The sequence below is a fragment of the Nomascus leucogenys genome, chromosome 15, assembly GCF_006542625.1.
Source record: "Nomascus leucogenys isolate Asia chromosome 15, Asia_NLE_v1, whole genome shotgun sequence".
Lineage (NCBI taxonomy): Eukaryota > Metazoa > Chordata > Mammalia > Primates > Hylobatidae > Nomascus > Nomascus leucogenys.
In genome coordinates this window covers 60786924-60808711 of record NC_044395.1, presented here as the reverse complement: position 1 = coordinate 60808711, position 21788 = coordinate 60786924, and the positions used below count along the sequence as shown (strand labels likewise).

Here is a 21788-nt window from a genome sequence, read left to right as displayed (position 1 = left end):
TTGCCATCGTTAAATCAAGGTATAGAATATTTTCATTATCCAAAATGTTCCCTCATTTGCCAGCGTTCTGACACCCTCATTCCCATCCCTGGGACACTTTTCTTACTGCCTCATCATTTATTAGCTTTCCCTGTTTTTGAACTTCTTATAAGTGGAGTCATACAGGGCACTCTTTTGGTTTCTGGCTTCTTTTGTTTAACATACAGTTTTTGGAATTTATCCATGTTGTTGTATAGATTAGCAGTGTATTCCTTTTTACTGGTGAAGTGGTATTTCCTTCTATGAATATATTACAGTTTGCTTATTCGTTATTCTGTTGATGGATATTTGGATTGTTTCTAATTTTTGGCTATTATAAATAAAGCTAATAGGAACACCTTACACAAGTTTTTTGTGGTCATGTGCTTTCTCCTATTTATTTATTTATTTGATATTTTAGAGACAGAGACTCATTCTGTCACCAGGCTTGGAGTGCAGTAATACAATCATAGCTCACTGTAACCTCAAGCTCCTGAACTCAAGGGATTCTCCCTTCAGTCTCCCACGTAGCTGGGAATGGGTGCGCACTACCATGCTTGGCTAATTTAATTTTTTTAGCGACGGGGTCTTGCTGTGTTACTGGGGCTGATCTCAAACTCCTGATGTCAAGTGATTTCTCCCATCTCAACTTCTCAAAGTGTTGGGAATACAGGCGTGAGCCACCGCACCCAGCCCACATTATACCTGAGAGTGAAACTGTTGGCTTATACGAGAGGTGTATATTTAACTTATTAGGTATTGCCACACAGGTTTCCAAAGTAGTTACACATTTTTACAGTCCCTCCAGCAGTGTTTGAAAGTTCCAGTTGCTCTACCTCTTGCCATCATTTGGTATTGCCAGTTTTGTAAGTTCTAGCCATTATAATAGGCTTGTAGTAGTGTATCATTTTGATTTTGATTTTTAATTTTATAATGACTAAAGATATGAGCACCATTTCATGTGCTAATATCTCATTCTTATGTCTTATTTTTTGAAGTGTTTGTTCAAATATTTTGCCTATTCTCAATTATTGGGTTGTTTATATATTTTTATGTAGGAATTCTTTATATATTTTGGGTAGAAGTCCTTTGTCAGGTGTACACACACACACACACACACACACACACACACACACACACACACAGACCCCAAGTGTTTTCTCAGTCATGACTTGATTTTTTTTCATTTTCTCAATAATGCCCTTAGGAAATTTTTGCCTAGTCAAAGTTTTGGAATATATTTTCCTATGTGTTATTCCAGAAGCACTGTAGTCTTAGCTTTTACATTTAGGTCCCTAATCCATCTCAAATTAATCTGTGTGTATAAGGTGAGGTACAGGTTAAGGTTCATTTATTTCCTCTATGCGTATTAAGTTATTTCACTGCTGTTTGTTGACACAGTTTTTCTTTTCCTTATCAAAAAATTGAGTATATATGAATGATTCTTTCTATAATCTGAAATGTGTGTGTGTGTGTGTGTATATATATATCTATCTTTTTTTTTTTTTTTTTTGAGACGGAGTTTTGCTCTTGTTGCCTAGGCTGGAGTACAATGGTGCGATCTCAGCTCACCGCAACCTCTGCCTCCCAGGTTCAAGCAATTCTTCTGCCTCAGCCTCCCAAGTAGCTGGGATTACAGGCATGTGCCACCGCGCCTGGCTAATTTTGTATTTTTAGTAGACACAGGGTTTCTCAATGTTAGTCAGGCTGGTCTCGAACTCCCAACCTAAGGTGATCTGCCCACCTCGGCCTCTCAAAGTTCTGGGATTACAGGCGTGAGCCACCGCACCCAGCCCTAAATTATATTTCATTGATCTATTTGTTTAGTTCTATGTAACTACTGCTGCCTTACTTACTGTAGCTTTATGATAGGTCATAAAATCTAGTAGTGTAAGCCCTCCAGCTGTTTCCCGCCCCCCTGCCCCCAACATTTTCTTGGTGTTCTAGGTCTTTTGTATTTGCATATCAATTTTAAAAGCAGTTTGCCAATTTCTATTAAACAAAAATCTTTTGAGTTTTTGATTGGGATTGCTTTGGCTCTAGATCAATTTAGGGAGACTTCACTGCTTAATAATATCATATCTTCCAATCCATGAAATGGTATATGTCTCCATTTATTTAAGTATTCTTTAATATCTCAGCAGTGTTTTATGGTTTTCAGTGTACAGGTCTTTCACATCTTTCTTTAGATTTATTCCTGGTTATTTATCGATATTATATAGAAACACTGATTGATTTTTTTTTTTTTTTTTTTTGAGACGGAGTCTCGCTCTCTCACCCAGGCTGGAGTGCAGTGGCGGAATCTCGGCTCACTGCAAGCTCCGCCTCCCGGGTTCACGCCATTCTCCTGGCTCAGCCTCTCCGAGTAGCTGGGACTACAGGCACCCGCCACCACGCCTGGCTAATTTTTTTTGTATCTTTAGTAGAGACGGGGTTTCACCGTGGTCTCGATCTCCTGACCTCGTGATCCGCCCACCTCGGCCTCCCAAAGTGCTGGGATTACAAGTGTGAGCCACCGCGCCCGGCCAACACTGATTGATTTTTAATGTATTAATTTAAACTCTTGCAATTTGCCGAATTTACTTGTTAGTTCTAGTAGTTGGATTGTAGATTTCTTTGGATTTTTCTACATACAGAATCATAGCATCTTTAAGTAGATTTGCTTCTTCCTTTCCTATACCTATGGCTTTTATTTACTTTTAAAATGCATTATTACAATGGTTTGGACCTTGAGTACATGTGGAATAGAGTGATGAAAGTGGGTATCTTTGCCTTGTTTTTGATTGTAAGTATAGGATTAGCTGTAGATTTTTTTCTATAAACCTTTTATCAGATTGAGGAAGCTCCCCTTTCCTCCTAGTTTGTTGAGGTTTTTTTTTTTTATGTTTAACCAGTAACAGGTATTAAATTTTATCAAATGCTTCTTTTTTGTATCTTTTAAGATAATTATGATCTTTTTTCTTCATTCTGTCATTGATTGATTTTCAGATATTATACCAACCTTGTATAGTATTTGAAAATCAGTCAGTTTAACAGAGTGGTATAACCGACTCAGACAAACTCACTTGATCCAGTTGCTTTATCCTTTTCGCATATTGCTAGAGTTGATTTGCTAACATTTTATTAATGGTTTTTGCATTTATGTTCATGTGTAATAATTGGTCTATAATTTTTTTTCGTATAGTGTTCGTGTCATGTTTTGGTTTTAGGGTCATGTTGACCTCATGAAACAAACTGAAAGCATCCCCTCTTCTTCTTGGAAAGATTTTTGATGCTACTGCCATTTTACTAGTGAAGCTATCTGAGCCTAGAGTTTCCTATGTGAGAAAATTTTTAATTGCAAATATAATTTATTTAACAGATGGTGGTTCTTTAGATTTTCTGTTTCTTTGTTTTGGAAAGTTGTGGATTGTAAACAATTTGACTATTTCATTTAAGTTGAATTTATTGGCAAAGAGTTGCTCATAATTTCTCCTTAATTCCTTTTAACTATCTGAAGGATCTGTAGTGATGTCTTCTCTTTCATTTTTATGCTGGTAATTTGTTTTCAAGCATCATTCTTTATCTCTCTTCTCTCTCACTTTTCACATTTACACCGTCTTTCCTGTCACTATTTTAATTTAGGACAGAGCCATTTGTTACTTGGACTGTTGGAATAACCTCACACTAACCTTCCTGTTTGCAGTCTCTTTTCTCTGTGTGCCATTCACCTATTACAAGAAGAAATATCTTTCTAAAGTGCAAATGTAATTAAATCTTTCCCAGCTTAAAACTTTTTGATGGTTTTCTAATGCCTTCAGAATAAAAATCTAAGCACCTTCATATGAAATACAAAACCATTAATTATAAGGTATTGATTTGTTTCATAGACATCTGTCTTTCCTATATTTCTTCTCCCTTTTTCTCTCTCTCTGCAAGCCATAGGGAACTATACTTCCCTGCCTTTGTAGGTATTCTAATTTGTCATTCTTTGTCTTAAACTTGAATGCAGGGTTTCTGATGTGATATGATCAATATTATCTTCTAACTTCTCCTTCAGTGAGATTATTTTTAATATCTCATTGGCTTCGTCTCAGTTAATCTTTATTAATAATTTACTTGACATAATTTTTTATATTCAATGTATCTATATTCACAGAAATATATAGCCTCAAACCACTTTTTTAGTCCAGTTTCAATTTATCTCAAATCATGTTAAAAAATAGGAATGCTTCTCTTTCCTATCACCAGAATACCTATCAGATAGCTATTTGATCTCTCCTTCCCAACACCAGTGACGATAAGTTTTATTTCAGCTTGAGGATGTTAGTGTTGATATTGACCACTCACCCGTATTACTACATGATATATATTTCTTTCCTTATAGATTCTTTTGATAGTTTGCAAAATCAAGAAACATTACTCTGAAATTGGCTAACCAGTTTGGAGGTAAAGCAGTTGTTTCTTTTTTAGTTAGTCCTTCACCTCTTTATCCCCAGGGGAATCAGGACGTCCCATGTTATTTTTCAAAGTCTAAATACTTCAAACTTTTATTCTCCTGTTGGGTTTGAAAGGGGGGTGTTATTAGCTGTCTTGATGTAGCAGGGGCTCTGAAAGTCTATTTGGATAACACTGAAGATTGGAGGAAATGTGACTCTGTCTGTGTGTTTTAAGCCCCTAAGGTAAGATCAGAAAGCATCTGGGGCAGTGAGAGCCAAATAGTTGAAGTCATATATTAATTATGGTCATGAATCATTTTTATTTTTAAAGTCTTTACCATTTGACAAGGTTGTTTGCATAGTACCAGTGAAGTTTTAGGCAGCACTTTCCTACTTTTAAAGTAACAGGCTATTTTGTTGATTTCTTCTCTGGGTTGATGATGCCTATCATTTTTAGAATTCTGATAACATTTTTAGTAAAAATTGCTGTTTCCTCACTTGAATGAGTGATGTCTATGTGATTTTTATTTTGATACACTATTTTGAAGTAACAAATATAGGAAACTACCACATTGATCTTCCAATTAATCTCCCACTGATGTCAAAAATATCAAATTTTGGAACTGTGCTTTTATGTTCAGACGTTAGACATTAAGCCAGCAAATACATTTTGAGTCCCTCCTTTGTGCCACATTCTGTGCTTAGCATTTGGAATATACCTGAAAAGATGAAATTTATTTTTCCCCCAGAAAGATCTGGTGAAATAGGCAAAGAAATAAATAGTTGCTGTAAAATAGGGTCATATAATATTTTTGTGGTGCCATACACATGAAGTAGCAGATTTCCAGAGGAAGGAGAGCCTCTACCTGTCTGTAATAGTCAGGAAATGCCTTTGAAGAACAGGTTGCTTGAGCTGCCTCTTAATGGATTAGGAATTTATTTATCTGCTAAGGGATGGGAGGAACTTCTAGGCACATAGAACAGCTCACACAGGGGTACAGAAGGAAGAAATGATAGGATATGTTTGGAGAGTTGCCAGTAGTTCAATATTGCTGGAGATGAGGGTGCAAGGTAAAAAATAATCAGGAATGAGACTGGATGTGTCAGCAGGGACTACATCACAAAGGGCCTTACCTTGATGTAAAATTACCTCAGAGCTGTCTTTTAAAAAGAGTATTACTGTCAATGTAGATTAAACACACAAACACACCCAGACCAAGAGGCAACAGGATGGCGTATAATCTCCTTTATTGGATTCCTCAGGAGCCCTGAGGGATTTGTTGAATTACTTGTCCCATGAACAAAATAGGTATATTGAGAGTTGGTCCTTTTTATGTGACCTAAGAAATCATCAATAAATATCAGGCAATTTCTAAAAGTACAGAACATATCCTGAATATTTTCAGGGTTTAGGGTAATAATAATTATGTTGGCAGAGGTAGCGATACCATCAAATGCCTAAGAAAATGAACCTCTCATATATATGATGACTTTCAGGTTAGGATTGATGACCACCTTTTAAAAACCAAGGTAAAATTCACACATAGTGAAATGCACAGATCTTAAGTGTAAAATTTGTGAGTTTTGGTGTACTCCTTACCCTAATCAAGACATCAAAGCCAGGTGCAGTGGCTCACTCTTGTAATCCCAGCACTGTGGGAGGCTGAGGCGGAAGGATGGCTTGAGGCCAGGAGTTTGAGACAAGCCTGGGCATAGCGAGACTCTGTCTCTACAAAAAATTAGTCGGACCCAGTTGCACCCTCCTGTAGTCCAGCTACTCAGAAGGCTGAGGCAGGAAGATCCCTTAAGTCCAGGAATTTGAGGGGGCAGTGAGTTAATGGTCATGCCAGTGCACTCCAAGCTAGGTGACAAAGTGAGGCCACCATCTAGAAAAATAAAGACTTAGAACATTTCCATCACCTCAGATAGTTCCTTTGTTCTCTCTTCTCCCTATGTCAGTCCCCACGACTCTTTTGATTTCTCACCATAGGTTGATTTTACCTGTTCTTGAACTTTGTAAAAAGGGAATCATACAATATGGACTTATCTGTTTCTGGCTTTTTTCACTCAACACATTGTTTTTGAGATCCATTCATATTGTTGTATGTACCAGTGGTGTGTTCCCTTTTATTGCTAAGTAGATTTTCATTATATGAATATACTTCAATCTGTTGATTCTTCTATTTGATAGACATTTGGGTTGTTTTCTATGAACATTCTTATACAAAGCTTCTTGTAGACATATGTTTTTATTTTTCTTGGGTAAATACCTAGGAGTAGAATTACTGGGCCATAGGTTAAATGTATGTTTAACTTAATAACTAATAATTTCTAAAAAAAAAACAGCACTATTATTTTATTAGCCTGGTGCAAAAGTAATTGCAGTTCTTGCCTTTTTTTGAGAAGGAATCTTGCTCTGTCGCCAGGCTGGAGTGCAATGGCATGATCTCAGCTCACTGCAACCTCTGCTTCCTGGGTTCAAGCGATTCCCTTGCCTCAGCCTCCCAAGTAGCTGGGACCACAGGCACATGCCACCATGCCTGGCTACCTTTTTGTATTTTAGCAGAGACGGGGTTTCACCATGTTGGCCAGGATGGTCTCGATCTCCTGATCTCGTGGGTTCTTGCAATTTAAATTGAAATTTAAAATAATTGCAAGAACTGTAGTTACTTTTGCACCAGCCTGTTACATTTTTGCCAGCAATGCATGCAAGTTTCAGCTGTTCCACATCCTTGCCAGCATTTAGTGTTGTCATTTTAATTTTATCTATTCTAACGGGTGTGAAATGGCACCTCATTATGATTTTAATATGCATTTCCCTGATGATTAAGACTTTGAGTGAGTTTTCCTATGCTTATTGGCCATTCTTATATCTTCTTTTGTGAAGTGTTTATTTCACTCTTTTGTCCATTTTTAACTGGCTGTCTTGATTTCTGATTTATAAGAATTCTTTATAGTCAGATAGGTGCTTTGCAAATATTTCCTCCCAGTCTATGGACTGTTTTTTATTTTCCTAATGGCAGCTTTGTTAAGATTAACAGGTATTTCTCATTTTTTAAAGTCTAATGTATTCCTTTTTAATTTTATGATTAATTCTTTTTATGTCTTCTCTAGTGAATATTTGTCTACCCCAAGTTTGCAAGAGATAGTCCTATATTTTTGGCCATAAGTGTTATGATTTCAGCTTTTATATTTACTGTGATCCTCTTTAAATTAATTTTTGTGTGTATGAAGTAGGGGATGAGATTGATTTTTTTTCTGTGCTTATTCAGTGTTCCGTAGCACCTTTGTTTAAAAAACTTTGTTTTCTGCACTGATTTGCCTTGATTCCTTTGTCAAAAATTAATTTGCTGTATATATATGTAGGACTATTATGATACACTTTATTCTGTTCCATTGATCTATTTTTTTTATCTCCATGACCACGCCATATTGTCTTAATTATGTAACTTAATAGAAACTCTTGAAATCTGGCATATTTCAAGATTGGTTTGTCACTTCTAGATTCTTTGCTTTTCTATATAAATTACAGTATCAGCTTATTAATTTCTGTCAAAAAAAAATCCTTTGGGAATGTGATTGGGAGTCTCAAGCTATTTACCCATTTGGGAAAAGCTGACAACTTAACAACATGGAATCTTCCAGTCCATGTATATGTATTTTTTATTTACTAGTTCTTCTTTATTGTAGCAGTGTTTTGTGACTTCAGGGTTGAGTCTTGCACGTCTTTTGTTTATTTCATCCCTAAGTATTTAATTTTTTTGATGCTGTCATTAAAGTAGTATTTAAAAATTTCATATCTCAATTGTTTGGGGCTAATACAGGAATACCTTGGAGATACTGAGGATTTGGTTCCAGGCTACCCCAATAAAGCAAATATCGCAATAAAGCAGTAAAGCAAATATTGCAATAAAGCAAGTCACATGAACTTTTTGGTTTCCCAGTGCGTATAAAAGTTATGTTTACACTATGCTGTAGTCTATTGAGTGTGAAATAGCATTATGTCTAAAAACAATGTACATACCTTAATTAAAACACACTTTGTTGCTAAAAAATGCTAATGATCATCTGGACCTTCAGCAAGCCGCATCTTTTTGCTGGTGGAGGGTCTTGCCTCCATATCAATGGCTGCTGACTGATTAGATTGGTGGTTACTGAAGGTTAGAGTGACTGTGACAATTTCTTAAAACAAGACAACGTGAAGTTTGACATATCAGTTGACTCTTCTTTCATGAATGATTCTCTGTATCATGCGATGCTGTTTGATAGCATTTTACCCAGAGTAGAACTTCTTTCAAAATTGGAGTCAGTCCTTCCCCTCAAACCCTGCCACTGTTTTATCAACTAAGTTTATGATGGTATAATTTTTTGTTGTCATTTCAACAGTGTTTATAGCTTCTTCACCAGTAGTAGATTCTATCTCACAAAACCACTTTTCTTTTTTTTTCTTTTTCTTTTTTTTTTTTTTTTTTTTTTTTGAGACGGAGTCTCGCTCTGTCACCCAGGCTGGAGTGCAGTGGCGCAATCTTGGCTCACTGCAAGCTCCGCCTCCCGGGTTCACGCCATTCTTCTGCCTCAGCCTCTCCGAGTAGCTGGGACTACAGGCGCCCACCACCACGCCCGGCTAATTTTTTTTGTATTTTTAGTAGAGATGGGGTTTCACCGTGGTCCCGATCTCCTGACCTCGTGATCCGCCCACCTCGGCCTCCCAAAGTGCTGAGATTACAAGCGTGAGCCACCGCGCCCGGCCACAAAACCACTTTTCTTGCTTAACTATAAAAAGTAACTCCTCATCCAGTCAAGTTTGATCATGAGATCACAGCAATTCAGTCATATCTTCAGGCTCCACTTATAATTCTAATTCTCTTGCTATTAAAACCATGTCTGCAGTTACTTCCTCCACTGAAGTCTTGAACCCCTCAAAGTCATCCATGAGGGTTGGAATCAGTTTCTTCCAAACTCCTGTTAATGTTGATATTTTTATCTATTCCCATGAATCATGAATGTTCTGAATGGCATTCAGAATGGTGAATCCTTTCCAGAATGTTTTCCATTGATTTTGCCCAGATCCACCAGAAGAATCAATTATCTATGGCAACTCTAGGCTTATGAAATGTATTTCTTAAATAATAAAACTTGGAAGTTGAAATGCCTCCTTCATCCATGGGCTACAGAATGGATAATGTGTTAGCAGACATGAAAACATTAATCTCCTTGTACATGCCCATCAGCACTCTTGGGTGACCAGGTGCATTGCCAATGAACAGTAATATTTTGAAAGAAATCTTTTTTTCTAAGAAGTAGGTCTCAAGAATCCTAAAATATTCATAAACCCATAACAGATGCACTGTCGTCCAGGCTTTGATGTACCATTTATAGAACACAGGCAGAGTAGATTTAGCGTAATTCTTAAGGGCCTCAGGATCTTCAGAGTTGTAAATGAGCATTAGCTTCAACTGAAAATCAGCAGCTGCATTAACCCCTAATAAGAGACTCAGCCTGTCTTTTGAAGCTTTGAAGCCAGGCATTGACTTCTCCTCTCTAGCTATGAAAGTCCTAGGTGGCATCTTATTTCAACAGAAGGCTGTTTCATCTATGTTGAAAATCTGTTGTTTAGTATAACCACCTTCATTGATGATCTTAGCTAGAGCTACTGAGTAACTTATTGCAGCTTCTCCATTAGCACTTCCTGCTTCACCTTGCACGTCTGTCTATGTTCTAGAGGTTGCTTCTTTCCTTAAACCTCATAAACCAATCTCTGCTGTCTTCCAACTTTTCTTCTGCAGCTTCCTTACCTCTCTCAGCCTTCAAAGATTTGAAGAGAGTTAGGTCCTTACTCTGGATTAGGCTTTGGGTTAAGAGAATGTTGTGGCTGGTTTGATCTTGTATCCAGACCAGAAAAACTCTTTCCGCATCAGCAATAAGGCTGTTTTACTTTCTTATCATTCATGTGTTCACTGGAGTAGCTTTTAATTTCCTCCAAGAACTTATCCTTTGCATTCACAACTTGGCTGACTATTTCATGCAAGAGGCCTAGCTTTTGGCTTATCTTGGCTTTTCACATGCCTTCCTCACTAAGCTTTGTCATTTCTAGCTTTTGATTTAAAGTGAGAGATGTGGGACTATTCTTTTCACTTGAACACTTAGAGGCCACTGTAAGGCTTGGCCTAATTTCATTATTGTTGTGTCTCAGGGAACATGGAGGCCCAAGGAGAAGAAGAGAGACTGGGAATGGCCAATCAGTGGAGCAGTCAGAACACAAAACATTTATCGATAAAGTTCACTGTCTTATATGGGTGCAGCTCGTGGTGCTCCAAAATAACTATAATAGCAACACCAAAGATCACTGATCACAGGTCACCATAACAGATATAATAATAATGATAAAGTTTGAGATATTGTGAGAATTACCAAAATGTGACAGAGAGACATGAAGTGAGCACATGCTGTTGGAAAAATGGCTCCAGTAGACTTGATTGACTCAGGGTTGCCACAAACCTTCAATTTTTTTTTTTAATAAAAACAATATCTATGAAGCACAATAAACCAAAGTGCAGTAAAGTGAGGTATGCCTACATACAGAAATATAATTGTTTTTTTGTATATTGACCTTATATCCCATGACCTTGCTGAATTAACTTCTTAATTTTAGTATTTGCTTTGTAGATTTCTGATGATTTTCCACATGACAATTATGTCATCTACAAATAAAGACAGCTTGACCATTTGGTATGGAAATGTATAAGAAATACATGAGCTATATTTAAAGATAAAGAGGCCAGGCGCAGTGGCATGGTGCTGTAATCCTAGTACTTTGAGAGGCCGAGGCGGGCAGATTGCTTGAACACAGGAGTTTGAGACCAGTCTGGGCAACATGGTGAAACCTCGTCTCTGCAAAAAATACAAAAATTAGCCAGGCGTGGTGGTGCATGCCTGTAGTCCCAGCTATTTGGGGGCCTGAGGTGGGAGAATCACTTGAGCCCGGGAGGTCAAGGCTGCAGTGAGCCGTGATTGCACCACTGTACTCCAACCTGGGCGACAGAGTGACACCCTGTCTCAAAATAAAATTAAATTAAAATAAAAATAAAGAGACCAAGAAGCAAAAACACAAAGAAAACCATAATTTAAAAATAAAAATAGCTCTTAATTTTTTCATCGTTCCTTGAAAGAGACCTTACTGAGAATGTAGTTGGCTAGTTTGAACCTGGCCAACTATTTAATTCCTCCTATTACTTTGTCTTTTCTATCATCTTCTGGTTTTTTCTTATATCTTTGAGAGTGCTGTCTGCTTTAATTCAACCTTCTCAACTGGGATTACTGTGAATTCTTTTTTTCTTTATGTATACCCAGAAGTAATTGTCACTTTTGAGAGTGATGATACTCTCTCGGTGACTTTAGCAATCCATTTAATTTCACCGAGCTTCAGTTTCCACATCTATAAAATGATAGGATTTTACTATATTACTTTCTCAGAGCTCTTCCCAACTCCTTTGAGTTCTTCATCTTACCTCACAGTACATCAGAGGCAGGCAGGCAGGTACAAAAAGGGTGTTTTAGAGCTCTACTGTTTAGGATTTATTGTATTCCCTATTATTTCATTGTGAATATGCTAGATAATTAAAAATCAATTGAGTTCATTATTAATTCTATGTATCCTCAAGGTTTGTCATTTATATCTGAGGCTCTTTGTTGAGTTTACTGTTAACTCATTTACATTTTTCTATAATTTATATTTCTAGGCTTCATAGAGCCCAGTGTGCAATTAAACAGACTCAGGTAACTGTTCAGAAAATTGGAAAGGAAATTGAAGAAAAACTAAGACTCACATCTACAAGCAATGAGCTGGTAGGTTTTTATGTATTTACCTGTTTACCCTTCTTGTTTTCTAAAGGAGAGTATCATATTCTTGTAGGGTTAATTTTTAAAAACCCTTTAGATCGTTTTTATCTTCTTAATGTTCCACAGAGAGTTCTATTGGCATTTAAATGCTGGAAATAAACTTTCCCATCTGCTAATAATGTAACGCACAAAGTGTCTGCTTTATTCTGCTAGGTGAAACTTTATATTACATAAAATTACTTAGAAGATAATTAACAGGCAGTTTTATTAATGTGAACTCTAAACATGAACTATATAGTGAATGAAAAATAGCTGCCAGGAGGAAAAAAAATATGGGAGCTAATCTACTTTTGAAAGACGAATTTAAAAAGTATTTGGATTGAGCAAAATAGGCTGGTTTGTGGACAGTGATCTCTTTTGGGAAATACTCTTATTAAGCAGGCATTTCCAAAGAAATAGAAATCCTAACCCAAATGGGCAGATTTAAGATATTAGTATAATTTTGAGTTGTTTTTCCTAGTGGAGTGGAAAAAATGTCTATTTTGTAATGAATATTGTGTTTTTGTAAGCACAATAGTGGGTATGGCTAATAAATTGAGCTTTTTTAAAAAGCCACTTGGGTATGAATAGCTTTTGAGGAACTTTGTGCTGTGGATTGGACTTAAAATTCAGATCTTCAAATTAAGTTCTAGATAAAATTGTTTAAATATTTGTTCATGTGAACTCATTATCACAGATAGGCAGCATCTTCCTATTATCATTTACACCCTTCTCAACTTAGCAGAGGGCCTTTACATCCCAAACGAAAGCTTTTTGTTGCCTTGAAGATTTGCCCGAGATAATCATATAGTAGAAGTATAGAAAAGCAGCAATGCACTTAACGTTACAGAAACTTCTCTCTCATGGAATTTGAAATGAATATATTAGTTCAAACTGTATACAGTTGCTGATTTTACAGCTAGCGCTATACCTGGCAGGTGGCAAACATACAAAATAGGATAGCTGCAACAGGTATAGTAGCAATTCTTATTATTCACTTGACTTTCCTTGTCTATAAAAACATCTTCCATTTCAAAGGTGCTGTTAAACCACCTCTTGTTGTAACTTAGCCCCAGCAAGACTGAATTTCAGACTATAAATATATTGAAGGGGGAGGAAAAATCACTAATTTTAATTCTTTCTGTAGTGTATAAAAATGCTGGATTTTTAGAACCTTTGGGGCAAATTGCTAGGTTTTATTTTTGTTTTCCTCTCCCCAAGGCAAGACTGGGAAATTAATTGTTGCATTAAATGACAGCGTATGCTTTATCTCAGTGTGGAAAAATGTATTTTTAATCCTGTTTTTAAAGAAATATAAGTGGTGACACACAGAGCAAGGTAACAATGTGTGAGTTTAAAGAGGTCAAGTTCAGAGGTTCATTGTGTGTTTTTATGCTGCCTAGTCAACACAGAAGAAAAATCACTGGATTTTTGAACTGAACGTGAACCTAGAAATCATGTGGTTCCCTAATAACCCCATTCAAAACTATAGCCCCCTCAGTACATTCTGTCCCTTTTCCTGCTTTATTCTCTATAATATTCATTACCATTTACCACGATACATATTTTGCATATTTTTCTATCTCTAAGCTCTATAAGGCGAGGGGTTTTTGTCTGTCTCTCTCTCTCTCTCTTTTTTTTACATTGATGTATTTCCAGCATCTAGAAAAGTGTTTGCCACACAGTAGGTGCTCAGTAAGTATTTGTTGAATTTAAGAAGAATCTAGCATAATGTCCTTTTATAACAGGACAGGAAAATGAAGCTTAAAGAAGGGAAACAGCTTTCCCACAATCATTTGACAATAGAGACGGATAATTTGGCTTACTTGTTTCCTTTTAGAGAATAATGTCATCTACATGTTAATTAGACAGTCACTTTGAGGTTTACCTGTAGCATATTAGAACACTTTACTATTTGTCTTTTTGCTCATTTACTTTTCAAATTGGCCCATGGCCATTGTATTCCAACCCATCCATTTCGGATATTTAAGAAATCATTTTCATTTTAACCTAAGTAAAAATGCAGCAAGAAGGCATATTTGATGTTGAAAGAAATTGGATTACCTTCTAAGACCATGTATGATTAACTGTGTTATAAGAAATTGGGTTCATACTTGGTGACTTTCAAAAATTTTTGAAAGTCATCTTCTCACATTACATCAGTGCCTAACGTTTTTTGGCATTTAATTATGTTTCTTATGAAATTTCTGCTGTTGTCATTTTGAGTTTTTACTTATGTTTTATAATTTTTTTGTTTGTTTGTTTCGAGGTGAGATCTCACTATGTTGCCCGGGCTGCTCTTGAACTCCTGGCCTCATGTGGTCCTCTCACCTGAGCCTCCCGAGTAGCTGGGATTATAGGCGTGTACCAGCATGCACAGTCTGTGTTTCAGATTTTGTCAGATTCCTTTCCTGTATCTGTTTAGATAAATGTATGTTTTTTCGCTTCTGGTATTAGGGTGAAATACATTGGTTGACTTTTTAATTTAATTTAATTTTATTTTTTTGAGATGGAGTCTCGCTCTGTCGCCCAGGCTGGAGTGCGGTGGCGCGATCTCGGCTCACTGCAAGCTCCGCCTCCCGGGTTCACGCCATTCTCCTGCCTCAGCCTCCCGAGTAGCTGGGACTACAGGCACCCGCCACCACACCTGGCTAATTTTTTGTATTTTTAGTAGAGACAGGTTACACCATTTTAGCCAGGATGGTCTCGATCTCCTGACCTCGTGATCCGCCCGCCTCGGCCTCCCAAAGTGCTGGGATTACAGGCGTGAGCCACCACACCTGGCCGATTTTTTTAATGTTAAGCCAACTTTGCATTCCTGGGGAAAGCCCTCTTGGTCATGGTGAATTACTTTTTAATGCTCATTACTGGATTTAATTTGTTAAAAAATTTTAAAGAAATTGTGCATATGTATTTATAAAGAATATTGGTCTGTAGTTTGTTTCCTTGTAATCTCTTTGTCTCATTTTGTTGTCAGGGTGATGTTGGCCTCAACTCACTTTTGGAAAGTGTTTTCTCCCTTTTTGTTTTCAGGAAGAATATGTGTAGAATGGGAATTATTTCTTAAATGTTAAGTAGAAGTTGCATTGAAGCTATCTGGGCCTGGAGGTTTTTTGTGGGAAGGTTTTTGAACTGGAAATTCAATTTCTTTAATAATTTACCTTTTGCATTAACTTTTGTAGCTTGTGTCTTTCAAGGATTTGTCCATTTCATTTAGGAGGTCAGTCTTTTTACATTTTAGCTATTCTAGCAGTTATGTAGTATTTTCTCATTTTGTTCTAAATTGTATTTCCATGATGAGCATTTTTCATATCCTATTGGATATGCATGCATCTTTTAATAAGTATCAGTTTAGGGCTGAGCATGGTGGCCCACGACTGTAATCCCAGCAATTTGGGAGGCCAAGGCAGGTGGATCACGAGGTCAGGAGTTCGAGACCAGCCTGGCCAATATGGTGAAACCCCGTTTCTACTAAAAGTACAAAAAATTAGCTGGGTGTGGTTCTATAGTTCATTGTTTTGTATCACATAAGTAAGGGTAATTTTTTCCCCCTGCATGGATATCCAGTTGATTTAGCCTCATTTATTGAATAGTCTTTTCATTCCCCATTTAATTGCCTTGACATGTTTGTTCAAAATCAGTTGATCATGTATATGTGCATCTATTTCTGGATTTTCTATTCTGTTCCATTGATCTATATGTCTGTATTTCCCCAATACCAAACTCACTTACTGTCGTAGATTTGTCGTCTTAAAACTTGACAGGGTAAGTCTTCTAACTTTGTTAAAACTTCAGTGGTTTTTCTGGGTTCTTTATATTTCCAAGTGAATTTGATAATCAGTTTGTCAATTTCTACACACACAAAAAAAAGGCCTGATGGAATTTTGATAAGAAGCTGTAGATAAAATTGTGGAGAATTGCTGTCTTAACAATAGTGGGTCCTTCAATCCATGAACATGGTGTATATCTCTTTTCCTTAGATTTCTCTCTAATTCTCTTTATAATGTTGTAGTTTTCACTGTAGAGATTTTGGACATCTTTTATTTATTTATTTATTTATTTTTTTAAATTTTGAGACGGAGTCTCGCTCTGTCGCCCAGGCTAGAGTGCAGTGGCACGATATCAGCTCACTGCAACCTCCAACTTCCAGGTTCACGCCATTCTCCTGCCTCAGCCTCCCGAGTAGCTGGGACTACAGGCGTCCGCCACCATGCCGGGTTAATTTTTTAAAAATATTTTTAGTAGAGATGGGGTTTCCCCGTGTCAGCCTGGATGGTCTCGATCTCCTGACCTCGTGGTCCGCCCGCCTTGGCCTCCCAAAGTGCTGGGATTACAGGCGTGAGCCACTGCGCCTGGCAGATTTTGGACATCTTTTGTTAGAGTTATTGTTAAGTGTTTTATGGGAGTTTTTTGGCAGTGGAGGCATTATTGCAAGTGGAATTGTTTTTGAATTTTTATTTCTCATTCGTTTGCTGCTTATATGTAATAATACAATTAATTTTAACTTATTAATCTTCTGTCTTGCAATCTTATTATATTAACTTATTCATTATGCTAGTTATTTATTTTTTTGGGGATTTTCTTTGTATACAATCATAACGGGAAAATTTGCACAGTTTTACGCCCTTTATTTGATTTTCATCCAGTACAATGTTGGACAAAAAAATAGTAAGAACAGTAATCCTCACCTTGTTCCTGGTTTTGAGGAGAAACAACTCATCATTTCTCTATTAAATATAGTGCTAGGAATGCCCTTCATTAATTTTAGGAAGTTCCTCTTATTCCTAGTTTCTGAGAGTTTTTATCATGAATAGACATTGAATTTTGTCAAATGGTTTTTCTATATCCATTGAAATGATCATATGATTTTTTCTTTATTCTCTTAATGTGATTAACTTTTTGGTTTATTTTCAAATGTTTAACATTGCATTTCTGGAATAAACCTAAATTGATTATAATATATAATTATTTTTGTATTTTGTTGGATTTATTCTTATAAATTTTTTTCCTTCATATTGTCTTGGATTTGCTTTGGTAATAATTTAAGGAATTTTGCACCTGTATTTATCAGGGATGTTGTGATACAATGTTTTGAATTGCCTTTTCAGATTTTGGTAGTAGGATTATGGTAGCCTGGTAAAATTAGTTGGGCAGTGTTCTTTTTTTCCTATTCCATCTTGCCCAGGAGCAGAAATCTGGACCTTTTAAATATTTTCTAGTTCTCTGCTGATATTTAATATCCTTTTATTCACTATAAGAATATTTCAATTTTTGTCGACATATATGTAAGAGTGGCTTTAAAGTTTTTGTAATTCTAACATCTGGATCATCTTGGGGTTGGCATATGTTGGTTTTCTCCTCCCTAGAGAGTGAGTCACATTTTCCTGACTTCATATATTGGGTAATACTGCATAGTATCCTGGACATTGTGAATGTAATTTGGTGGAATCTCTGGATTTTGTTACTTAGTTCCAAAAAATGTTGATGTTTTTATTTTAGCAGGTAGTTAACTTGGTTAGGCTCAAACTGTCATGCCTGCAATGAACATTGGCTCAGATTACAGTGTAGTTCTTTTACCCTTAGGCAGAAGCTTCTTTCTGTTTGTCTCATGCATGTGTAGTATAGGATTCAGTCAGAGACTTAGGTTGAATTTAAACAGAATTTGGGGTGTCCATTATCTGCCTTCCTCTATTCTGGCACACTTGATTGCCTGACCATTTTTCCCTGGTTCCTCTGGTCAGAAAGGAGGTTGACTTTCTTTTGGAGTTTGCAGCCACCCTCAGGGAAAAGCCACAGAAAAAGGGAATTTCATTTTATTGGTTGTTTATGCCAAGTTCTGACTCACCTCCAAAATATGCCTGCCAATTGATCATTCTCAAGAACCCTCAAGTAGCGATTTTTGTATTTTATCCATAGTCTATGTCTGTTATCCATAGTCTATATCCTCTATGAGAGGACCAGTTTGTTGCATACTTACTCTTTTACACCAGAAGCAGAGCTCCTGTACATTTTATTATTATATATTTTTGCTGTATCCTCCTGGCTAAACCCGGGTTCTAAGCCTGTTACTGTTAAGTCTGTGAAATTAATGGATTGGAAATATGTTCTGTGGAAATCTTTTCCTTTTCTTAGTGGTTGACTAGGTGTAGGTGCAGTAGAAACAACCTGTAAATGACATTTAAAAGCAGATGTGTTAACTTTTGGGACAGCTGCCACAATTTTAAAACCTTTTTTCTGATTGTTAATTATTTTCAATTTTAGGGGGAAAATTACTATAGATGAAGATAAAATATACCCTAAGCTGTCAATTCTCAAAGTTATTGGTCTCAAGACCCCTTTATACTCTTAAAAATCTCAAAGAATTCAGTAATACATTTTTATGAAAAATAAGCATAGTTTTCTGAACAAAAGGTTTAATTAGCATTGCATTGCTTAAATATTTTGTGAATTTAACTGCTGTTAAGCTAATGTCTAGCCTAATAAAAGACACCTGGATTTTCACATCTGCTTCTGCAGTGAATCTGTTGCAATATCATAAGTCTCGCAGACTCTGGTAAACTCCTTCATACACTTATGAGAAAATGAGAGTGGAAAAGAGGCATACAGCTTAGTAATATGCTAATATATTTTATCTTATAAGACTCTGTAAAGATGTCAGGAACCCTCACAATTCCCAGGAACATGGTTGAGGAACTTTTGCCCAAAGGCAAAAAGTTTTAGCTCCAGTATGATCAATGTGAAGACACTTGTTCCATTACTGGTTGAACATCTCAAATCCAAAATCCAAAATCCAAAACACTCCAATGAGCATTTTCCTTGAGCATCATATTGGTGCTCAGAAAGTTTCAGATTTTGTAGCATTTTGGACTTCAGATTTTCGGATTTGGCCTACTCAACCTATAATATGTTATTTATACGTTAGTCATCTTTCTGAAATGAATGTTTAACATTTCCCATTTTTTTGGCAGAGACTCATAAATAGGAATGTGTGTATCTGTGATTTTCAGTTCACATACAGTGTTGTATAAAAACACTAAAATATAATTAAACATAATGTATTGGCAATATATATGTGACATTACACTTGGAGTAAACAGATAAATAGAACACTGAAACTCAGAAGATTATGGAACGTTAAGATCTTTGAGCAGTTCGTCTTTGATGCATTAGAAAGGAAGCAGAACTAGATCCCACATGGGTTTTTTTACTCATCAGAAATTGGAGTCAACAATTCTGGTTTTGAATGACTTGATATATTTCTGTAAATGAGCCAGTTTCTGAACATGGACCATAACACAAACACTATACATATGCCTTCCCATATTAATGTAATATTTAGATTAACTTGTAACCTTAGTTCTTTAAATCTAGAAAACATACCTCAGTATGTACCCTGGAATAGAGCAGGTTATCCTCCTAGCCAGGCATATCCCTGTGTTCTCTGAATATTTGCTTTTCTTTTTCTGTATTTTCTTTCTCTGCCCAGGTAGAATTCAATTTACATATTTTGTGGAAAAATTCAAGTTAAGGAAGTTGAACACCTCACTCTTTGTGGGAAAAGATTGCTTCCTAAAGATTTTACCTATCTTTTTCCTCAGTGATGTAAGAACACCTTAGGCTTCTTGATTATACTATTGCATTGCTAAAGAAAACTCAGATTGTTTCTTCGTTCCTTTTTCTTTCATAATAAACAACCTCATTAACTTTTTTCCAATTATTTTTATGATAAAATACATATAAGATTTATGATCTCATTTCATTTTTAAATGTACAGCCCAGTGGTATTAAATACCTTCAAAATGTCATGCAAGCATCATCGCCATCCATCTCCAGAAGTCTTTTAAACTGAAACTGTACCCATTAAACACTAACTCCTCGCTTCTCTCTATTCCCAGCCCCTGGCAACTACCATTCTACTTTTTGTCTCTGTGACTTCGACTGTACTCTAAGTAACTCATATAAGTGAAATTATGCAGTGTATATACCTTTTTATGGCTGGCTGTTTCACTTAGCGTGATGTCTTCAAGCTTCATCCATGGTGTAGCATATTGCAGAAATTTCCGTCCTGATTAAAGCTGAATAACATTTCATTGTATGTATATGCCATATTTTGCTTATCCATTCATTTATTGATAGACACTTGGGCTGCTTCTGCGTCTTAGAACCTTGTGGACTTTTGGTTTCTGTTTTTACAGTGGGTTGGCAGGGCAAAATGGCTTTTATCTCCAGTAGACCTAAATTCATAGAAAGTAGAGACCATTTCTCATTCATCTAGAAGCATGCAGTAGGGCCTTTATTAATATTTGGTTTGTTCAGGAAAATTGTTTAGGAACATTCTATGAAAGGCATATTTCATAGACCTTTCAAGCTAAATATAATAATGATTAGAAATAACTTTTTCTGCTGTTTTCTCAGCTTGAATGTCTTTAACAGATGATCATACCATCTGTTTAGAATCAGTATGTCAGGGATGAGTAAGAAAGCATCTTGGGTGAGAAATGATTGCTGTAACTACTTCTAACACATTGCCAAAAATCGTTTTCCATGCCCGTTGCTTCAACAAGGCCATACCATGATGCATCTCACTGAGTTCCCAGGCTTCCTCTTTGTTTGTGAGTCAAATTAAGATACTAACCTTTTCCTTTTAAAGTTTTCTATCAGCTTATCCTGGATCCTGGTAACCCATTTATTTAATGGATGAGTTTTGTAGTTATAATTTTAATTGTTTACTTTATACCTTAGGAAGGAGATAAAAATTTACTAGCTATAACCAAATTGCTGTTTGCTTAAGATTTATGTCATAGAAAATCATGAAAAGTATATTAGTGACACTGTTTGATAAAGACTAGGAGAGAAGAGCATACACATTCATAGTGCAGTAATTTTGTGTGTGTGCACACATATGCAGGCACAGACATACTCATTTTGGGGACAGAATTTCAGATTTGTATCTGGAGGTAAATTCAGGCAAGCCTTTTGGAGAAAAAAAGAGGCTGAGTAAAGTTTAAGCAATGGTTTGATGTAATATTTATATGGAAACGTAAGTTAACAAACAACAAGTTTAATTGTATCTCTGGCTTGTAGAATGGGTCAGGAATTTCGTTTTATTAAATGTGTATTCGTAAAATTGATTTTTAATGTGACTTAAAAAATAAACTTTCTTTTTCAAGGTAGGTGAAAGGTAGATTCATAGAAAAATTAAGCAGAAAGGGCCGGGCGCGATGGCTCACGCCTGTAATCCCAGCACTGTGGGAGGCCAAGGCGGGGGGATCACGAGGTCAGGAGATGGAGACCATCCTGGCTAACATGGTGAAACCCTGTCTCTACTAAAAATACAAAAAAATTAGCCGGGCATGGTGGCGGGCGCCTGTAGTCCCAGTTACTGGGGAGGCTGAGGCAGGAGAATGGCATGAACCCAGGAGGTGGAGCTTGCAGTGAGCTGAGATCGCGCCACCGCGCTCCAGCCTGGGCGAC

The 21788-nt window shown here is 36.5% G+C and overlaps 1 protein-coding gene across 1 annotated transcript in view; it reads left to right on the top strand.

Annotated features, from left to right (window-relative positions):
• UVRAG (UV radiation resistance associated) overlaps positions 1 to 21788 on the top strand; it is a 333633-nt gene that overhangs the window by 140336 nt on the left and 171509 nt on the right. Inside the window, exon 7 of the mRNA XM_030828684.1 lies at positions 12176 to 12281. Within this exon, the coding sequence (XP_030684544.1) occupies positions 12176 to 12281 (106 nt within the window). The remainder of the gene's footprint in view (positions 1 to 12175; positions 12282 to 21788) is intronic.